Source organism: Rhinolophus sinicus, chromosome 3, assembly GCF_057876585.1.
Source record: "Rhinolophus sinicus isolate RSI-liver-muscle chromosome 3, RSI-T2T, whole genome shotgun sequence".
Taxonomy (NCBI): domain Eukaryota; kingdom Metazoa; phylum Chordata; class Mammalia; order Chiroptera; family Rhinolophidae; genus Rhinolophus; species Rhinolophus sinicus.
The window spans coordinates 146604874-146626957 of record NC_142503.1 but is presented as its reverse complement, the minus strand read 5'-3'; the positions used below and the strand labels follow the sequence as shown (position 1 = coordinate 146626957).

Sequence of the window (22084 nt, the reverse complement as noted above, 5' to 3'; positions counted from 1 at the left end):
GCGGTGGGGACATCGAAGCTTATGAGAGGATTTCTTTTTGCATCTGCTTCCCACCTGACTTGAAATTTAACTGAAACTGGGAACTAGAAAGAAGTTAGAAGATTTTCAATGCCTCCATTGGAAAATAGGGAGTTTATAACACTGTACTCTTTAATTCCTTTTAACACACTTGGACTCCGGCTTCCCTTCTCTAGTTGGTGTTTTCTAACTCACAGCTCTTCTCTTGCAACTTTCAAAGTGTGAGATTTTAGTTTGGGTGCCCATGTCACGCAGGCATCCATACCAGATATAATAGATATTGTAGAAACACACCTTAGGTAGATAAGCACTTTATTTCTCAGAGGCAAACAATAGGGTCCTGAGTGGTTGCATGGGCAGAGAGACAAGGAGCATGCTGGTAAACTGGTAGCCATGTAAACTGGAAAGCCCAGTTAGAATTCACAGGGACTGGGAATTAGATGCCGAGATGTTTTACAGTGAGGACCAGAACTGATGTCCAGAGGCTGGTTAGCTGATGCAGGACAAGCAACAAGAACGACCTGGATACTAAGCCAGCAAATACCTAAGGGTCATTCTCCATCCATGATTCTCCCCTGAGACAGAATTAGAATTGGACTTAGTAGGGTGGTAGAATTTAGGCAGACTGGATGAGATTTGTAAATCAGTCCTCAAATTTCTAACATTTTGCACACAGAGGAGATCTTGGTTTCGGCCTTCCTTTTACCATTATATTGCTGTGTGTGGCTGAACACTTTACCTCGCTGTAGTCCAATTTCCTCATCTATAAATTAATTAAAATACATGCTCTTGAAAGTTCCTTTGAGTTCTTTAATTCATGAATTCTACACAAAAGTCAGGACTTGGCCTTTTTTCTTTTTTAAATCTTACTCCATGTCTTTTTGTCTACAGAAGCCACTTGTTTTTCTTTGGTGATAGAAGGACCAGGCTTGATTTTAATTAACTCTAAATGTGTTTATGCACAAAACAGAACATTGAAATACTTTATTTATAAGAAAATACAATTGTACAGCTTTTCTAAGCATTATAAGGATAATGTTTCTAAATGAAATATCCTCTTGCTCGTTCTGGAGCTGTATGATCTAGGCCTTTTCCATGATATCTAAATTGGGAGAGCTTTAAACAGAGGACATGTAAAGAAAGAAAGGAGTAACTGTCCAAATTCTTTTAATACAAAGAATCTTTGAAGACACCTCTGTCTGAGGAGCTTTCTAGAATCTATGCCCTGAGTTGGTAGAGTAGGCTCTTGAATCATTTTTGTGTGAAATGAAAAATAAGTATGAGCTTCTGTAATTGAGAATTGTTAAGAGCTGTTCCTTAGAGATGATTTTCTACTTACTGGTAATGTATGTGACCTTGGGCAAATGATTTTATAAATTTAGTTTTCTCATCTATAAAACGAGAGAAAGACCTACATCATTGCATTTATTTTAATTTTAAATTTAACAAACATTTATGTGGTACTCACCAAGTGCCAGGCAATATACCAAAACTTTTACAAATAATAACTGCATCCTGGTAACTATTGTCTGAAGCTTGATACTATTATTATTCCCATTTACTAGATTGAAAAACTGAGGCAAATGGGAGGTTGTGTAACTTGTACCAAGCCAGAAAACTAGCAAGTAGAAGGACTGGTTGCCTGACCTCAGAGTTCATGCTCTTAACTATTACTCTGTGTTACATCATGAGAATTAAAATGAGGAGGCACTTGATAAAACACTTCACAACTTAAAATGATGGTGATCATCTTTGTTTAATTGAATGTTTGGATTATATAGCAATTAAAATGTATAACCAATTTTCAAAGAGCTAGATTATTATAAAAAGCATATATATGACTTAGTTTTTCAGATGGCACCTCAGAATATTGTAATGCTTTAATCACAATTTTAACTTCAGTGGTTATTATATAATGTAAATGTATAACAGAAATATTTGGTTGAATTCAACAAACCACATGCAAATCCAGAAAGTTGCTTTTAAAAGTCCTTCCATGATCAGTTTGTTTACAGATTACTTGCTTTTTTCATAACAGGTGCTGAGAGGACCTTTTAAAATTCAGTTTAAATTTTATTGTTGCTTAACAACTAAAATAAAGAATATTTTTGTATTTGGAGATACTCTTCTGTAAGCGAAAATATTTATGTGTAACTAATATTCATAAAATAATAGTGCACATATAAAATTGTTCTTTTGGGGTGGCCGGTTAAGCTTAGTTGGTTAGAACGTGGTGCTAATTACACCAAGGTTGCTGGTTCGATCCCCGTATAGGAGGGCCACTGTGAGCTGTGCCCTCCTTAAAAAAAATAAAAATAAAATTGCTCTTTTGTTTACAGACATGGCCACTATTTTTTTATACTTGTCACTAACATCAACTTTGCCTTTTATTCTCTGCTTAAAGACTTCTCACAGTATATAAATCAAGTTGTACTAGAAATAAAGAAAACTGGATTCTAGTTCGCAGCAATATACAACAGTAAGCCAGAAAGTGATGTCTTTGCACCTGATTTTCTTCATCTAGAAGTAAGGTAGATGAGACTACATGATTTCTAAGAAACTTTTCTCACTCGAAACAGAAACACAACACATACCTTTGAGATTGGAACGTACAGATTAGAAACCAAAAATATTTCAATGTGTGTAGAATTTAACCCATTAGGAGGTATACATCGTGAAATATTAAGAATATTATTATAAAGACATGGATGGGTTGCTGTCACTATGGTGCTGGTAAGATAATGCTGAGTTTTTCCTGAACTGGCAGTTGATTTACACTGATCTGCCCTTCGCTTTTTCAGGGTCACATTTGTGATCAGTGCCCCAAGTTTGGGAGAAGGTTGGCGGAGGTTAGTAGTACAATATGTCGGTGGAACAGAGTGAAACTTGCCCATGCGGAGGTGTAATTCATGCCCTTAAGATTGTGTGCTAGCACCGTGAAGTAACCATTCATAGCCTAAGGTGGCTAAGTTCTGGGGAAGGATACACAGTAAGTGTGAAAGATCAGTATGAAAATGAGTTAGGAAAGGGCTCTTTTGTGAATGAAAATGGAGTCGGGAAAGCTCTTCAGAACGAAAGCTCAGGATTGGTGGAAAGGAGACAAGCAATGATGTTTATTAGCTAAAAAAGAACGAGCAATGGCACAAGGTGCGAAATAAGTAGAGCATGGTATAGAGAACAGTTTGGCTGAAACAGAGAGGCCACGTAGGGATTAATAAAAGATGAGATGAAGAAGCAAAGGTGGAGTCTAAAGCAGGGTCACCTCAGTGTACAGCTCCAAAAGGCAGCATTCACCTCAGAATCTGGCAGTGCTCTGTGTGGTGGCCCTGGCCCTGATGGCAGGCCTGAGAGTTTACACTGGAATCAATAGCTAGGAGATTGCTGTAGTAATTCAGGTATGAAGTAGTAAGAACCTAACTAGAGAATTTCCTTTTTTTTTTTCTTTTTTCCAATTTTAGGTAATTTTCTTGAGGTTAAAAACGAAGTGTTTCATTGCAAGACAAATTTAAAACAACAAATTAGTAAGATTTAGTGACTGGATTTCAGGACCAAAGAGAGGGAAAAATCTCCTGCCTCTGTTCCATAGACTTAGAAGGGAACTTCTCGTTTTGGGAATTTGGAGACAATTTTGTATGAGTGATGATACTGCTTATTTAATACTTACCTTGCTTTTATAGAAAGGGCTATTGTGAAACATGAATGGTTTTTGTGTTAAGAGAGGACTAGGAAAGTACACTTTTGTATTTGTCATCTATACCCTTCAGAATAATTGACAGTGTATGTTGTATCTGTCCAATCTTCCATCATCCCCATCGACTAAGATGATTATAGTCAAGGTCACCAATGGCTTCTTAGCATCAAATATTTTATTAAACCTCACCAGTGTTTGAGACCATTAACTACGCCCTCCTTGAAACATTTTTTTTTTCCTTGTGGCTTCCATGCTACCCTACATGACAGCTCCTTTTACTGGTTCACCATCTTCTATCAGATTGCTACTTATTGGAGTGCCCCAGGGCTCTGTCATGAGTGTTGTACATAATTCTTCCAGGTAACGTTTGACCCTAAATACTCTCCAAATGCCAGTGATTCTCAAAACTGTATCCCCAACCCTGCACAACTGCAATTAACTATACCTAATTTGATTCTTTTTCCAGTTCTATTATCAACATATTAGCCAGGGTAATCATTTTAAAATGTAAATCAGATTATGTCATTTCTCTAGTTAAAACCCTCCAATGGCTTCCCATTGCATTTAGGATAAAATTTAAAGTCCACGCACTGTTTCAAAATTTCTCATAATCTAGTCTTTGATCACCATTCTAAACTTCATCTACCACTTTCCCTTCTCTCCCACTGCCTTTCAGCCTCACTTACCTTCTTTTAGTTCCAGCGACATTACCCATTCATTCTCACCTTAGACCCCCTGCTCAGAATGCTCGTTCCCCTAATTTCTGAATGGCTTGTTCCTCAGATCTCAGTTTATATGTCATCTGCTCAGAAAATCCTTCCCTGAGTACTTGGTATAAAGCGTTCACATAGTAGCTCTCACATCACCCTTTTAATAATTATGGCATAGCTCTTAGCACCATCTGATATTTTTCTTATTAATTTGTTTTTGTTTTTCTCTGCCACCACTAGAATATAAACTCCAAGTCTCAGTGACTAGAAAAGTATAATAAATATTTTTTGAATAAATGAAGTCTTAATACCTACATACTGGCTATCTCAACTGAGAGTCCAATTCTTTTGCGTAACCTCTTCTGCTGATCTTGACACCCATTCTTAGATCCATACATAAATGTTTCTCATATCAGTATGAGATTCTAGTTTTCACCTAATTTTTTAAAGTTTATTTTTAAATTGGAAGGGAGGAAGGGAGAAAGAAAGAGAAAAGAAAACACTAGAACCAGTCAGTATGCTGTTACATATGTGTGGCTTCACAAATTCCTGTATTAAATAACCAAACTGTGATGTACCTACTAGAGATTCTACAAAACAATAATTAAAATATTTATTTAATTAAAATACGTAATTAAATATTTGTTTAATTAAAATATTTGACACTAGGTAATGTTTTTATTTACATGTTATTTTTTAGTTATTAGGCCTTATTTATCTAATACCAGTCAGAGAATAGTAATTTATTTAAAATTTAGTTTGTGTGTTTGCTTTATAAGACCGATAATATTTTGTTGTGGGTATACCTTTCTATGCATGCATGCCCAGGCGATCCCACAAACACATCATCATAACATCTTTCTTTTGAAACATTGTGTTTTCTCTTACACTGTAAATACCTATACTTGTCAGAAGTAGATCTATATCATTATTTTAGGTATAACTGTACCACAATATATTTAGCCAGTCCCACATTGTTGTACATTTGGGTTTATTTCAATTTTTTTTAACTGGTATGAACATTTTAATAAATGTCCTCGAACATTCAGCTTGGTGTGCTTGTTCTGTTATTTCCCTGGGATAAATTCATAGAAGGAGAATTTTGATTCATATTCCAGATTATCCTCCAAACAGACATTATTTTTAGAGAAACTTTCTTACTAGCAATTCCCCAAATTGTTCTCATGCTTATTCCATGTCATGAGGGGCGTGGAATCTTTTACTACCTCGGCAGGCTGTAGAAGTAAACTGGACAGCACATACAGCAGCCCAGTAATGGGTCAGACATTCTTATTCCATTCCTTTTAGACAGAGCTTTGAAGTAATTCTGCATTATCCTGGGTGTGGTTCTAAATCAGTAAGTGTGTTGGTTTAGAGGGGCTCCTGGTTAGGGCTTCCCAAGAAGGAGGTTAGTGCTTCTGGTTTCTCCCTCTTGATTTTTTCGGAGCTACTTCTGAAGAGCAGAGATTCAGAGACTCTCAGGGTTGAAAGAACCCTTGCAAGTCTAATCCAGCCACCACTGGATGTCTAAATCCCTTCAAGGACACCCCTGGCAAGTGTTATCAGTCTGTCCTTAAACACCCCTGCTGATGAAGAATTTACTTCCCGAGTTAGTCCATTTCATCTGTGGATCAATCTGATTGTTCAAAGTTTTCCCAATAGCCAAATTGTTCACTTCTTTTGTTGGACGGAATAAATGGGGAACTTTAAGAAAATGGCTAAACTCCCAAGCCAGAACATCTGCCACTAAAGAAGCAATCAGTCCAGTCATGGCTACCAGTCAGACTGGTGTAAGCACAATCCTCATTGAGGGCTTAAAGGGAGAGGGATTCTAGAACTATGTTTTGATCAATTCATTCCCAGTCTCCAATGATCTGTCCTTCATAGCCTGTGAAAATCTGTACCATCCTTTCTGTTTTCTTCAATGTTATGTTTCACCTAAAATAATTTATCTTCTAAAACGTGTAACTAGTCAGTAAGCCTAACAGTCCACATTTGTCTAGATTTGAAAGACTATTTGTTTTTGTTAAGGTGAATTGTCTTTAGAGGCCCTAAGATCATAACTTATTTCTGGAGTAAGCTATGTATCAAAATATCAAGTTATATCTGTTGAATTTTCGGCATGACGTGAAGTTCCTAGTTACTATTCATATTCTTTATGACAGTAAACTCTGCTCCCTGGTGTTTTAGAGGGTGACATTATCAAAATTTTAACTGCCTCTTTTCTAATGACTACTGGAATCTAGTATTCTCATTTATGAAAATTTAGATTACCCATAAATTTTTTCCTGACAAATTCCTAAAGGTTGTCATCACATAGTCACATGCACTTAGACAGTATTTTATGTGTTTCATAATGCCATTGTATAAGTCATACTATTCCCTGAAATGCTTGTGTAATAGTTACATAGATAACTACTGTCTTCTCTAATCTTTGTTTCAAGTTTTTCATATAAATAGTCACAATTCTGGCTACGTTCAGTAAGTCGTCCAAAGGATTGCAGATCATGGTTTTGGAATTTTTTTTAGTTTACTACCTGAAGAGATAATGACCAAAGCACCCAAATTTTAGTCAAATGTTGTATTATTCAAAAAGGTTTTTTCATAACAGTTTAGTTTTTAGCACATTAAACTTGATGATTCCTAGTGTGTAATTAAACCATTCCCTGCTAGGGCTTTGGAGATGAATTACAGTTTTGCATAAAGGTAATAAGTCATGGAGTCCTGGGAACCCAAAAGAAAAACACTCTAAAAAATGCTCTCCCACCTCCTCATGCCCGTCCCCCTTTCCTAATCTGGTCTGGTAGTTTTCTCTTAGTAGTGGAAATACTGTAGATGTTTTTTTAAAAATAGAAATACACCCCTGGAGACATGACTTAGGCTGTGGGCCATCCTTGGTTCTCACATGGAGTAGCTGACATCTTGGCATCCCTCAGGTTCCATAGATTCGGAGCCACTGCTCTGCCACAATTCTTAGCTCTCCAGGATTACCTCACAAACTGAGGGAGGAAACTGGATGAGCTCAGAGAAGGATCCCGGGAGCTAAAATCTTGCCATGCAGCCCATGGCAAGCCCGAGCTAGCCTTGAAAACCTGCAGAACCACCAGAGAAAGACTGAATGGAATCCTTTTTACATCTTTTGCTTGCTTCCGAAGGACATCATAATTTAACTCAGTGAGTCCCAGGAGACCCTTGATTTATGACCTCATTGGTTTCTGGAGAAGCGTTAGTTGAAGGTTGGGACTTCTCTTTTTTTTTTCTAGTTGGCACATTCTTATAAATTAGGGTTCTATTCCTGGAAACTAATTCTATGCCATAAATATTCCAAAATATGTTATTAAAATATATGTTAAATATATGTCCTTTTCATTTACATTTTTACAAACATATATTAAAGTATGTAAAAGCAAAATTTATAGCCATGATGAAAGAAAGCATGTATGGGGTAGTTAAGAACCCAGATTCTGGAGCCAGACTTCGTAGGTTCAAATTCCAGCTTTGCTAATTCTTCCTTAGCTGAGCGATCTTGCTCAGGTTACTTAACCTTCTCTGTGCTTCACTTATCTGTAAAATGGTGGCAATAGTCCCCACCTTTGAGAGCTGTTCTGAAGATTGAATGAGTTAATGTATAGGAAAACTGGCAATGCATTGGCAATGTTACTAAGTGTTGGCTCTTATTTTATGTATTACAAACGGTTATTTTAGGGAAACTTTTCTGAGTGGTCTTAAAATACCAGCTGAATAAAGTTGGCTTTCAGGGCTCCTTCTTTTCCAGATAAGCCTTCTTGAAAGAAAATAGGTATTTTTCATCATACCTTTCAAGACTGTTCACAGTCTAGCTCTAGTCCTGCCCTTTGCACATTTTCTCAATAGAAATTGTCCATTCAAGTTGCACGTTCTCTATGGTGGTTCTACTCAACACCTACCTCTTTTGCAAAATTTTACCACTGTTATCTGAACTTCTTTGGAATTTGTTAAATGCTATAGTCCTCCATTTGTTTTTACTATCATCTCTGAATCATAAACCCTTTGAGACTAGGAGCTGTGTGCAGTGTAACACTGTGTCCCCCTGTGACCTAATACAGTGTAGTAGGTACTTCAAATATGTGTTGCTTAATTGGACTGCACAGAGGATTGAATTTTGTGCATGTGCATGTGTATGTGCGTGCATGTTCAACCTGTGTTGCAGGTTGACAATTTTGAAGATTAAAACTGTGTTTGAGAACGTTAGAGCACTTGTGAGAAATTTAAAAATTACTACAGAAAAGTGAAAATACCTGCAGGTTGGATTGTTTGGAATTGTGTAGTAACCCAAAAATACCACACTTCATATATTGCAATTTGGGGCTGCCATCTCTTGCCGGGTAACTATAGTATTGTCTCCCTCTGAAGCTACTGTTACTGTCTAGGAAGTCAGAGAGGACCCCGTGGCTAGGAACGTCCACATCACAGAATTAAGGCTGTGAGAACAAGGAACAAGTTAAGGAAAGGAGAAGGGAGAAAAGAGGAGAAACATGCATTTGGGTCTTTATATTTTTCTACTATTTAATAATAGTAATAAAACATCTCACCTAAAAATATATGGCATGAAACATTTTAACCTTTGGCTATTGGTGAAGTTTTGTGTGGAAAAACTATTGTACTTGACATCCAAACACATTGTTATCTGTAGGATTAAAAAGGTATTCCTAAATCTTAGGTATTTTAACTGAAATTTTCATAAAAACAATTTAATGCCATAATTTTAACCAGCCTTTTCTTAACTGGAATGTTGAATTATCCACCGTCTCCTGATGCTGTGTCTTGTGAATCAAGAGTTTACTATATTATAATTGCCTCATTTTTATTCTCTTTTCACTCTTTGTTAGTGAATATACTTGAATATGGAATGTCTGTATTTTCCTTTTTTTGTTTGATTGGGTTTTTTCTTTTTTTAAAAAATTTTGTTGAATATGGAATGTGACAGTAGTTATTTTAGGCATAAAAGATGAGTTCTTATGAAGAGTACATTAAAGCGAGGGCTCTGCTTTCTTTTTTTTCATACCAGATACTCTAGATGAATATTTTGAATACGATGCAGAGGAGTTCCTGGTCTCTTTGGCCTTGTTAATAACAGAAGGACGAACGCCTGAATGTTCTGTGAAAGGTCGCTCAGAAAGTTTCCATTGCCCTCCAGCACAGTCCTGTTACCCAGTAACCGCCAAACATGAATGTAGTGACAAGTTGGCCCAGGTAAGAATTGGGTGTTGAACGGTTTTTATTTTTATTTTTTATATAACCTATATAAACTATATAAAGTTGGTCATCACATTTGCACATCACAATTATAATGTTCACATTTAAATACAAAATTGGTGACAACTGTAAAGAAAAAAAATCCTAATCCTGAATCATAGCCAATAACCGTGGCTCTTAGATCCAGTTACCTACTGTACCTTAGGCCCTTGAAGGTACAGCAGGTAACTGCTGATCAGCAGGCAGGTGGGCAGCCGATTCCAGGCCTGCCTTCTCACACACCAGATTTAAGATTATGTTTGCTACTGTGATTCAGCTTATTTTAGAGCATCAGCCCTAGCTCATGGACTTTATGTTCTTACTTAGTTAGTAGATTGATGTTAATGATTATTTTCCCACATTAACCAATTTTGCTCTTATATTCCTTTTTTTTTTTAATGGGCGTTTACTTTTTACTATCCTGTTAATGTTTTTGTATAATACTGTTAAAAATATTTATTTTGGTAAATAGTGTATTATTTGCTATAAAGATTTTCCTGCCAGTTAGTTTCTTAAATGTAGTCCAAAATTTTAAACTTTTAAAATCTTGTGTAGTTTGAGCATTTAATGAAAATGAGTTTTTAATATTTTGGTCTTCACTTAGAATGAATCTTCCCTTTGTAAGGCTGATGTAATTAACAAACTAGGCAAGACTGGGCCACCTCGAGGCCTGTCAGACATTGTGTATGGCAGTTCTTTTCCTACACGATAGAGCAGAGATATCCCCCCCCACCCCCGCAAGAAAATTTGCATCATGAATATTGCTCAGTACTAATCCTTGCACTCTAGAGCTCATGAGTGTTAATTCATGATTTAATGAGGAAACCTAAAGAGACAAATCTAAGCAAGTTCTACAACTGATGACTCATTTCTCATACAGATGTAAACTTTGCAATTATAATTTTCAATTTTAATATAAAACTGTGTGCGTTACTGAGACATTTTGCTTATATTCGTTTTCTCTCTAAGTGTCGCCAAGCCAGACGAACCAGATCTGAGGTCGCGTTGTTGTGGAAGAACAACCTTCCAATCATGGTGGAAGTGATGCTGCTGCCCGACTGCTGCTATAGCGACGATGGGCCCACCACAGAAGGAATTGATCTAAATGATCCTGCAATTAAGCAAGATGCATTATTATTAGAAAGATGGATATTGGAGCCAGTTCCTCGACAGTAAGTTGTAGAACTGAGTTCGAAGTTGTTTTTGGTAAATCAGGTGTTCCCACTACTTTCTATAAATTATTTTAATAATATATGCTACCTTTGAATCCCTTTGTTTATGTAGTGAAATTTAGATATTTGGTACTTAAGTGACTTTAAGTGACACCAGTAAATCCACTCCTCTGCTTTGAAAGCATGCATCCTGAGCTTGGCCCTGCGCTGGGACCTGTGGGACTGGCTTGGCCCGGGGGTGGCCGGGGTCCCTGGGTCCCCAGGGGACAGGCTACCTTTGAATCCCTTTGAATTCAGTCATTTTGTACTTGCTGACATTTAGATGGTGCTCTTTTTACTTCTCTTAGGAGTGGTGATCGATTTATAGAAGAGAAGACTCTTCTGTTGGCTGTCCGCTCATTTGTATTTTTTTCTCAATTAAGTGCTTGGCTGAGTGTTTCTCACGGTGCTATTCCACGAAATATTCTTTACAGGTATGTACAGGGCAAAAAAAGGATACAGTGTGTGTTCAGTGACATTGGTTAGCTATTTAAAAGGTAAAATATAGTTCAGTTATTTCCTTCGTTTCTAAATATAAGTGGATAAAATTTACTAATGTTTTTCTCAAAACAAGTCAGAGAAATGTAGATGTGAGTCAGTATGAATTTTATTTCTTGGGTTAAATTTGGTTCAGAATAGTTTTCAGAGAACTTTTAAGCTTACTTTAGACTAACAATGGACTTAGTGCTGCCATTATAAATAAAACAGAAGAACTTTCTGGGCTGCTGAATTTCCATAATGGCAGACTTACTTAATTTTTGGTATTTTGAAAACTAGAAACATGCAGGCTGCTGAACAACTGTCTAATTGTCTCTTTAGGCAGGTGGCCATGAGAGACAGTGTCACTTAATCCCCTTGCACAATAGAATTAGCTGAATCCATCTATTTAGTGGTAAATACAAAGTCCTCTCTTTTTTTGTTTTGACAAATATTTTAAATTACAATATTCTTGAGCTTGAATGCTTAAGTGGGTTGGTGTTCTTAAAAAGAAGATCATCTTTATTCTAAGCATAACCTACCACCCTCCTTATGTTGGTTTTATCAGAATAACATTCACGGTAAAGTAGCTAATAGTAAAACCTCAATAGTAACTAATGCAAACAGAGACAGTTGGATGACGGTTTAAAAAATTTTAAATAATATACAGTCATGGTATATTTTTTATTAACCCATTGATTCCATATTTTTCTGTGTGATTCTAGAATCAGTGCTGCTGATGTAGACCTGCAGTGGAATTTTTCACAGACTCCAATTGAACACGTGTTTCCTGTTCCCAATGTTTCTCACAACGTGGCCTTGAAAGTCAGTGTTCAGTCCTTGCCCAGACAATCTAATTACCCAGTTTTGACCTGTAGTATTCACACGAATATTGGCCTTTATGAGAAAAGAATTCAAGAACACGAACTTAAAGCCCATCAGCACCACACTTCTAATGAAGCAGAACAATGTAGTACAAACAGTTCACAGCGTCTGTGTAGCAAACAAACTTGGACCATGGCACCTGAAAGCGTATTCCATATGAAAAATGGCACAACTCCAGACTATACTGCAGCTGTCAAAAATGGCAAACTCTGTCTAGGCACTGGCAATAAATCTGACTATGGAACATGTCAAGCCAATATTCTGGGCTTCCGTGGTCCAGGAAATAAAAAGTCACATGAAACATCAGTGAGAACGCTAAAATCATTTTCAATGATTGATTCCGATGTCTCTAGCCACCAGAGTTCCTGGCAGTCAGCTGGTGAGACTAATCCTTTAATAGGTTCTTTAATTCAGGAGCGACAAGATGTTATTGCAAGGATTGCTCAGCATTTGATTGATTGTAATCCGAGCAGTTCACATGTTTCTGGACATGCATTTAATATGCAAGAATCTAGTTCACCTAATTCAAAAGCTTTCCGGGTTTCACAAGAAAATGAAAATGTGAGAAAATGTAAAGAAACTTTCTCCATTTCTTTTGGTAGTCCAGAGTTTGCCTCTTTAGGAGACACCGGTGAGGGGAAAATTCAAGTAAAACTAGAAACTCTTCAAAGTGAAACTTGCACTTCCAGTGGTCTTTATTCTCGTCAGTCTGTTGGTGAGACCAATCCTTTAATAGGCTCCTTACTCCAGGAGCGGCAAGATGTTATTGCAAGGATTGCTCAACACTTGGAACATATTGATCCAACGGCATCACATGTGCCCCGGCAATCATTCAACATGCATGACTCCAGTTCAGTTCCTTCTAAAGTGTTTAGGAGTTCATATGAAGACAAAAATTTGTTGAAGAAAAATAAGAACGATGCCTCTGTTTCCATTTCTAATACAAAAATTTCTTTGTTAGAAAACTTCAGTGAAGGGGAAAACTTAATACCTACAAAATCTTTTAATTCTTTTAAATGCAATAGTAAAGTCAAGTCCTCTTTGAAACCTCAAATAAGGAAACATCTATATCAGGACAATCCTAGTGAAGTCATCCAGAGTACATTTCAAGGGACACAGAACAAAGCCACTAGTTTATTGGCTCTCTTAAATATGTCTCATTGCAAAGAAAATAACTTAGATTTGACAATCAGATTGGAAAATACACTTTCTGAATGTCAATGTAAGGAGCAAGAAATTAGCAATGGAAGTGATAAATGGTGTTCAAATTGCAACGGTATCGACAAACAGATTTGCACAAATAAGTATAAGGAAAAAATGGTAAAAAATGAAAATTGTAATCCGGAGTCTTTTAACAATCACCAATTTGATAATTCAAAACAAAATGACTCAAAAGTAAAAGTTACTATGTTGGAAATGTCTGGATATTTGAACAAACTTGAAAAGAAGTGCTCAAATAAAGACTCAAAAAGACCTACAACATGTAAGCAAAATATGAAACTTAATAGTATAGAAAATTATCTCAATAAAGATAATGAAGGCTTCAAATGCAAAAACCCAGACCAATTAAAAAATGAACAGGATAAGAAAGAAGATCCAACTGATGAAAAATCTCAAAATTGTTCTCCAAGAAAGAGTATAAAAGACTGTGTGTCTACGTGTGAACAACTGAAAAATACAGAGGTATTGGTAGGTAATATCTAATATTTCAAATATAATTCTTAAACATCCGTTACGGTTTGAATTTTGTTTGTAGGAGAGCTAGTTCTAAAGGCCCACGGTGCCCATTATCTAGAGAACACACAGCCTGTTATAATAAACCTGCTGTGGAACTAGTAGTAGCATCCTTGCAAATAACTCACCCACTTAAGAGCAAATGCTAGATGAATTCTTCCTGTTGCCCATTTTTGTTTATTTCAATAGTATAAACAATTGCTGGAGAGTAAATAGGAGTCAGAAATAAAACTCTTGTTAACGTCATGTATTGTTTATTTGTCACTCTGGCTGTGTGCCACACAATGGCAGTGTGCCCACTGTGTTACGCCCCTGCTCAGCTAAGGATTTTAGTAATATCTATAGTGATATCATTAGGCCGTTGGTCACAATGCCTGGCTGCCAGTACTGACTTCACCATTTGGTCCTTGGGTGACACTGAATAAGTCACATAACTTCTAAAACCCTTGGTCTCCTCAATTTTAAAATAAAAATCACAAATCTCTTGTTTATCTCAGTGTTTTAAAATACTTTGTAAACGTTAATGCGCTCTATAAAGAAAAGATATCTGAAGTTATTTCCATTTTATTTAACTTTCTACTAAACCATTTTTTAACTTAGAAAATTATTAGGCTCAACTTGTCTTTATAGCTCTACGTACTATTACAAATTTATATCTCAAATATATGGAAAACTACCTCTTAGCAGTCTTGATTCAAATTTGAATGACCTTGGTTTATCTTTTTTATCACTCATTAGTTTTACTGGGCATGAGAGTTTCAAAATTGTGCCTTGTTTCCAATTTCTATTTTTTAACAGAAAAAATCTCATCTTTTTAACGTATGGGTTTAATCAAACAGTGGTTTCTAATTTCTTAAAACTATGTTTGTCACAAAAACCTACCCTGGCCTTAAGAATATCAGCTTTTCACGATCCTTTCTGGTACCTAATAGTTTGGCCATGGTACTTTTCAAGCCACTTGGATTCATTTTTTTCATCCACTTGTTATACATTTAATCATACTTCACTTACTGTGTGTGCAGGCACTCTTCTAAGTGTTTTATGTGTGTGTTGGCTTACTTAATCCTACTACTACATGGCGAGGTATTAGGTTTTGTTATTAACTCCAGTTTTTACCAATGAGGACCCTGCGACTAGAGAGATTAAGAAACTTGCCCAAGGACACAAAGTTAGAAATGGTAGAGTCAGAACCCAAATTAGTCTTTTCTGATTTTTATTCATGTGTTTTTATGAATTTCTGAACTTTGGGTATAAACTTGTCTAAACTTTTAAGAATTAGCCTATTTCCTGTGTCGCTTCAAAAACATGGCACTGTGACTACATTAGATATATTTTTAAATTCGTATTTATTATATTTCTGTATCATGTGCCACCAAATTATGTCCTCTGAGAATGCCTTTTGATATTGACAGTTTTATATTTTAAAATATTATGCTAATTTTTTCTACCTGGAGTAGTTTTTTCAATAAATTAAAAGAATCAACTATTAGCTTACTACTAATAGATGCAAGATTCTGAGTATTTATAAATATGATCATATGTTGATAAAGTAATTTGAACATTCTTTAGAATATGAGTTTATTCAGCATAGAAAAAAGGTCTTAGATACTGTTTTCTGGTTAGTGTGTGTGTGTGTGTGTGTGTAGAGATATAGATAGTCTAAGACCAAAAAATATTACCATTAAAACCTAATTATTTTCTCAGCAGAGGATTATACCACTGAAACAGTCAAATGTCTGGCGGAAACATAATTTTCATTCCTTGGATGGAACCTCAACCAGAGCCTTTCATCCTCGAACTGGATTGCCTCTTCTTTCAAGTCCTGTAAGTATTTTTCTCTGATCTCATGTGTAAAACTTGAAATATCTAAAATGTTTGTAAATCATTTATCAGTATTATTCTGGTAGACAAAGCACTAAACTTCTATTCACTGTGGTGGACTTAGTTGATACAGGAAGACCCTCTCCTCCTTCCCAAACACAGAAATCCTGGATAAAATATAACACAACTTATAAATACATAATATAGTGTAAGAACAAGAAAGATAAATTGATTAATATTAATTTGGGCAAATTATGGCCCTCGAGGCTACCTGACCCTAAGAGAGTTCTAGGGTTTAATGCCCCTGCTGGAACAGGAGTCAAGGCTGCAAGTCTGCAGCAGTTACAGCTAGGACCTGAAACCAAACTCTTCATAAAACTAGAAACGGGCGTGGACTACCCTACCAGAGATGGGAGAAGAGGAAAACATTCACTTGTTTAATTAAGGGTACAACTGGGAGGTGGATAATGAATGGGAAAAGAAGCCCCCAAAAGAATTTTGACCTAAACTTAAACCACTTATGGTTTTGTGCAATGTGATATTAAGAAACATCTAGCTACAAAATACCATATTTCCCCGAAAATAAGACCTAACCAGAAAATAAGCCCTAGCATAATTTTTCAGGATGCTCGTAATATAAGCCCTATCCCAAAAATAAGCCCCAGTTAAGATCGTCAGCCAGACGGACACATTTAGTGCGTCCATTGTAACACATGACGGACGTATTGAATTATAAAATAATAATAGTAATATATAATTAAATATAAATAATATGATTGACATTAATACTTAAAATAAATGATAATATAGATTATAATTAAGTACTTGTAAATACCCAAGCAAGCACCTTTGGACAAGAGGTAAAGGCCTATGGAAACAGATGAACTCGAGACTTATTGCCGAATGACCAATCAGAGCACAGACACAACGCACGAATAACATGCGCACTTGATAATGAATGGATGTGGTTGTGTCTAATATGAATCTTCATAATTCAGTACGTTGTGTGTTGTAACGGATGTGCTTAATGCACTCGTGTGAAATAAAGAAACATTTTCTGAATTTTGGTGCCTGCAATTTTTCGTCGCTTTTGTGTGGACCATCATTCTTAACTGTCATCATTTTTGTTGCCACTCCTGTCTTGTAAGTCTTCAGTTAACACTTGATTTAATGGTAGATTTAAAGGGAGTAATATTTTGACCCCCAGACAAGATGAGTGCAAAAAGAAATTGCTATTCCGTCAAGTACAAGAAAAGAATCATGGAGGTTCCCAGGGCAAGAATCTTACGGCTTTATGCAAAGAGAAGAAGTTGGATCTCCCAATGGTCTGAAAATGGAGAGCAGAGTACAATAACCTCAGTCAACAGGTGGACAAGGGAAATGCTAAGAAGCTCAAGTGTGGATCATGTCGGCAACCATTATTTCCTGAGCTGGAAGACATCATCTGTGAATGGATTGCTGACAGGAGAGCAAAGGCTTTGGTTGTGCACAGAGCTGATATTCAAGCATTTGCCCTTGCAGTGGTACCACAGTTAGAAATATCCCCAGAAGAATTTAAAGCATCACAGCACTGGCTGGATGGCTTCCTTCAGTGATATGAACTGTCTCTAAGATCGACAACACTGTTTAAGCTGGAAGATACTGAAGTTATTAAACGTGCACTTGCATTCAAGTCCTTTGTTGATGACATCGACTTTTCTAAATACCAACTCTCCAGCATGATTGCTATGGATGAAACTGCAGTGTTTATGGGCCAAGGATCTCAAACAACAGCTGATCAGAGGGGTTCCTGGTTATGCAAGTGCACGTGTTACTGTATTTTGGCAATTTGTCCGGATGGAAAGAAAGCCCCACCTCTAATCATCACTAAGGGCAAGAAAGGTAAGGTTGAACATGTTTCAGGCATTTATGTTCTTGAAACTGAAAAAGCCTGGTGCACACAAGCATTTATAAGGAAGTGGGTTGATTTAATGCTGCCACTTGTTTTGCGAGGTGGCCAAAGAGGTCTTCTAGTCTCAGATTCAGCCAGCATTCACCATGCTAAAAACAGGAAGAACTTCCTTGCAGAGAGAATAGATCAAATAATGATTCCCGCAGGAATGACTGCCTATCTCCAGACTCTTGATACTGCAATAAACAAGCCATTCAAGGACCATTTGCACATGGAAATCAATGACTACATTGAAAATAGAATGGAGAGAAATCAGCGTGGAAACTTTGTGAAGCCAAGCCTGCAAGAGGTCGCGACTTGGGTGAAGACTTCATGGGATAAAATCACTGACAGCTGTGTTGCCAATGCACTACGAACAGGCTACGTGGACAAGACGTGCTCATTTAAGGAGAGCTCTATCGCTGGACATGAGAGATTGGGGCCAATGGTTCTACAGGAAATGGAATTGCAAGAAATTGAAGCCGGAATTCGGGGTCTGCAGAGTTATGACAATGTTCCAGAAGAAGATGACATGACTGTATTTGAATAAATGTAGAGTTTTGTACATGAAAAATATAAGACATCCCCTGAAAATAAGCCCTAATGCATCTTTTGGAGCAAAAATTAATATAAGACCCGGTCTTATTTTCGGGGAAATACGGTAACCGTAAAACTAAATTGGAACCAGTGAAACACATGGAGTCCCAGCAGAGGAAACATGAAACTATCCCACATCTATGACCAAAGACTTTTTTCATGGAAAATAACTCTTGCTAAAGATTATCTCAGAGGGAAAAAAAATACGCACACCTTAAAAGACAGCAGGAGCAAGAAGTAGGAGAGTTCATGTTTAGGAATCCTGTTATCAGAGCAACCTGAAAGAGAGAAAAAAACAATTCTGTTTAAAATATGCCAAGAGATAAATGAAGGTAAAGGCAGGGGATTGAGATGAAAGAACATACAGATCTGAAAAAGAACTAAATAGAAATTCTACATATGGAAAATATTATAACTGAAGTGTACACACCTGTGTATGTACACATACAGCAGGATTAAACAGTGGACTAGAGTCAGCTGAATAGAGATTTAGTGAATGGATTAGACAGACATCAGGAAAGCACCTAGAATGAAGCACAGAGAGGAAGAGAGATGGTAAAATGCGATGGTCAATTTTACTAGATGGTAAGTCTAGTAAAAATTCCAAAAGGACAACTAGATGGAGTAAGGAAAATGCAATATTAGAAGAAATAAAGGTAGAGAACTTGCCAGAATTGAAGAATGAGAGTTTAGATTGAAAATTTCACATTAAGTACTGACTAGAAAAAAATCTCGCGGTACACTGGTACAACTGTCAGAAAATATTGAGGATGCTTGGCCTTTCAGTATCATCTGTTTTTTCTTAGTCACCAATTAGACTAATCACTCAGATACTTATACATATTTAACACTGTAGAAATAAAGCTGCCTAACTTGCATGTTGTATGTGATTTTACCTTTAATTTACTCTTGGGTCTTTCATTTTCAGGAGATTTTGAGCTAGATGGTGGTTTGTCTTAAATGTAATCTGGTTTACAGTGGTACTTCAAACTCCAGAATGTAGTATTTTTCAAACCTATTGCCTATGAAGCCCCAGAGTTCTTGGAAATGTGCAGGGTGATGTGATGGCATGAGCAAAGAACCCACACAGCTGGCAGGACCCTAGGCCCTCATCGCCATTTAATTCTTTTTCCTTTTTATTTGAAAGCTATAAATCTTTTATTCCCCACCCACCTCCCAAAAATACAAAAGCATATAAAGTAAAAAAGTCTTATTATACGTTGGGATTCCATGTAGGATCTGGTTTTAGGAAAAAACCTGGTTCTGCTTCTATTAAAAAACAACACCACCAAAACCTAGTAAAAGTGCTTCTATTATCTATTTTTCCGTAATAAAGTAGGAACATAACACTGTGTAATAAAGAGCATGATTTTAAAGTAAGCTCTTCTGGGGGAAGTTTATTGTTTTTAAGATATGCTTAGCTTTCATTTGAAAAGTATTCTATCGGTTCAAGAAAAAAAATTGTGGTCTTTATAAATATCACAAATGATTATTTTCACTTTAGGTTCCTCAAAGAAAGACACAATCAGGTTGCTTTGATCTGGATTCTTCGTTACTGCATCTGAAAAGCTTAGCATCTAGAAGGTATTTATCTTAAAATTCATTTGTCTATCTGAAACTCTTATACAAAATTCTGATCTTTCACAATAAATAATGTTGGCTCTAAAAATCAGAAATTTAACAGGAATCTTATTTTCCAGTTGGTTATCATTTTCAGTGTGATTTATACACACATGCGTAATTTATTAAGGATGAGTTAGGGAGAAATTAAGAAGAGTAGATTCTATATATTGGTCATCATAATAAACAAACACATTAGTTTTAGTTTTAACATTTAAGTGGGTCTGTATATTTCTGGTCACTCACCTGCTCTTTTGTCTTACACTCCTTTGCAAAAAAGCCTTGGCATTTTGTTCCATGTTGACATACTTTCATATTTTTCAGTCACATAATTTTGCCTTTGTATTCTCATTTTTTAACTGAAAATGAAGATATAAAAGACTGCATTATTATTTGTTTCCAGTAGATGCCACTATGTGATATGTTATAAATTCCCCCCTTGAAACTTTCTAGGATGTTATATATATTCTTTATCAAATTTTATAACAAGTATTATAAAATCTAATCAGGAATTTTAAACTAGATATTTCATGTCTTCAAATTTGGTTAATTTTTTATTGTGGTATTTAAGTAAAATTAATCAGATTATCTTAATTTATTGCAAAAGTAAATTGGCAAATGTGGTGGTTAACATGTCCATTTACTGATTATTTTTTTTATTAGTCCTCGGCCATGTTTAAACATTGAAGATGATCCAGATATTCATGAAAAACCATTTCTGAGTTCTAGTGCTCCACCTGTAACAAGTCTTAGTCTCCTAGGAAATTTTGAGGTAATGTTTTTTGAAATTGTTTTAAGAGTTGAAGTTTTTTAAGGTTGTTCCAGGGTATGATTTGTGTCATTTATTTATGAAAGAGAAATAAATAAGTGGATTGTATTTTTAACAAAGCCTTAAAATCATCTTCTTTGTTTCCTTTTCCTTTCCTTTTCAATGAGAAGAGAAGTTAGGAGAATTGTTGGTGGTGCCATCTTAGAATTGGGTAGCCTATAGAAGAGACAGAGGACTTAGATGAAATAAAGTTGGATCAAGATACCTGTTACTCTAGCCAGAGGATAAACTTGACTCACCTTCTTACGTGGTAAAATTGGCTCTGGCACCCAGGAAGGATGATGGCATGCTGCTAACAGCCTCTTCATGATCAAGGAGGTTGATTTTTAAAATCAAATGGTTCTTTGTACTATATTTATAATTTCTCTGTAGTTCTAAATCTATTCTAAAGTAAGAAGATCATTTTTCTAAAAAATCAAATGGTTAAAGATCTTTGATGCATGTGCTACTTTATTTAATATGACTATTTCTGCTTGAGACCAAGTGTGTTATGGGGTTAGTTGTCGTTAATTATTAATAGAAAACAACCTTAAACATGAACCTGTTGATGACATTTAGCAGTGATTTTAATTGGTGATTTATGGGAAAATAACTTAAAGTTTGTATTTTTAACTTAAATAGCTTTATAAGAGTTGTGATGGTTTGATATATTACGAGTATGCTTTATTTAAGGCAATATTTTAACATTGAGGCTATCTTTCTAAGTCTTAGTGGAAATAAAAGTATATATATTTTATGGTAAGTTGATCTTTTTTCCATGTCACTGTCAACCTGTCAGTTCAGAGATGTTGAACTCTCTATCCTTTGTCATTGATTTAAAATTACATAAGGCTCTTGTGAGGGTCAGATCCTCTGCAACCTTTGTTTATTACAAGAACATCTATTAATATAAGGGGGGGAGAGCTTTGATATGTAAAAACCTTAGGAAAGGGAAGACAGGTAAAAGATCAATATACTGTTCTCTTCACCTGATTCTATTCGCGCAGATATGTGTACATTGATTGCCATGTGACTTAAGTAGAAAAATAGAGAGGTTCTGAGACTGTCCTCTTTAATTTATAATGAATTTGATGCTCTTTCCAGTAAATCACAGAAGATATTTATTCTGCTTTGCGAATATAACTCTCTTTGGCAATTTGAAAATGGGGAGGGGGTTGACTTGAATTACTAAACTGACACTGTGGTCTTGTTTCATGAAACAGCAAAGCCTAACCCTGCAAATTTGTTGAGGAGAATCAAGATGTATTGACATCATTTGTGGGGCTTTAGGTGAAGTCTAGAAACACA

General features: G+C 36.0%; 1 protein-coding gene across 11 annotated transcripts in view; it reads left to right on the top strand.

The window, feature by feature from the left end:
* The window catches only part of ATOSA (atos homolog A), a 110531-nt gene that overhangs the window by 73670 nt on the left and 14777 nt on the right, over positions 1 to 22084 (top strand). For 9 of the 11 annotated variants that reach the window (XR_002138657.3, XM_019747072.3, XM_019747075.3 and 6 more), the window contains 7 exons: positions 9467 to 9651; positions 10663 to 10865; positions 11213 to 11338; positions 12107 to 13955; positions 15705 to 15824; positions 19853 to 19932; positions 20632 to 20740. Coding sequence is in view for 10 of the 11 variants with exons in the window: in XM_019747072.3 (XP_019602631.3) it covers positions 9467 to 9651; positions 10663 to 10865; positions 11213 to 11338; positions 12107 to 13955; positions 15705 to 15824; positions 19853 to 19932; positions 20632 to 20740 (2672 nt within the window). In the remaining variant the exon portion in view is untranslated. The remainder of the gene's footprint in view (positions 1 to 9466; positions 9652 to 10662; positions 10866 to 11212; positions 11339 to 12106; positions 13956 to 15704; positions 15825 to 19852; positions 19933 to 20631; positions 20741 to 22084) is intronic. The other 2 variants (XM_019747077.3, XM_019747069.3) reach the window with 1 other exon arrangement.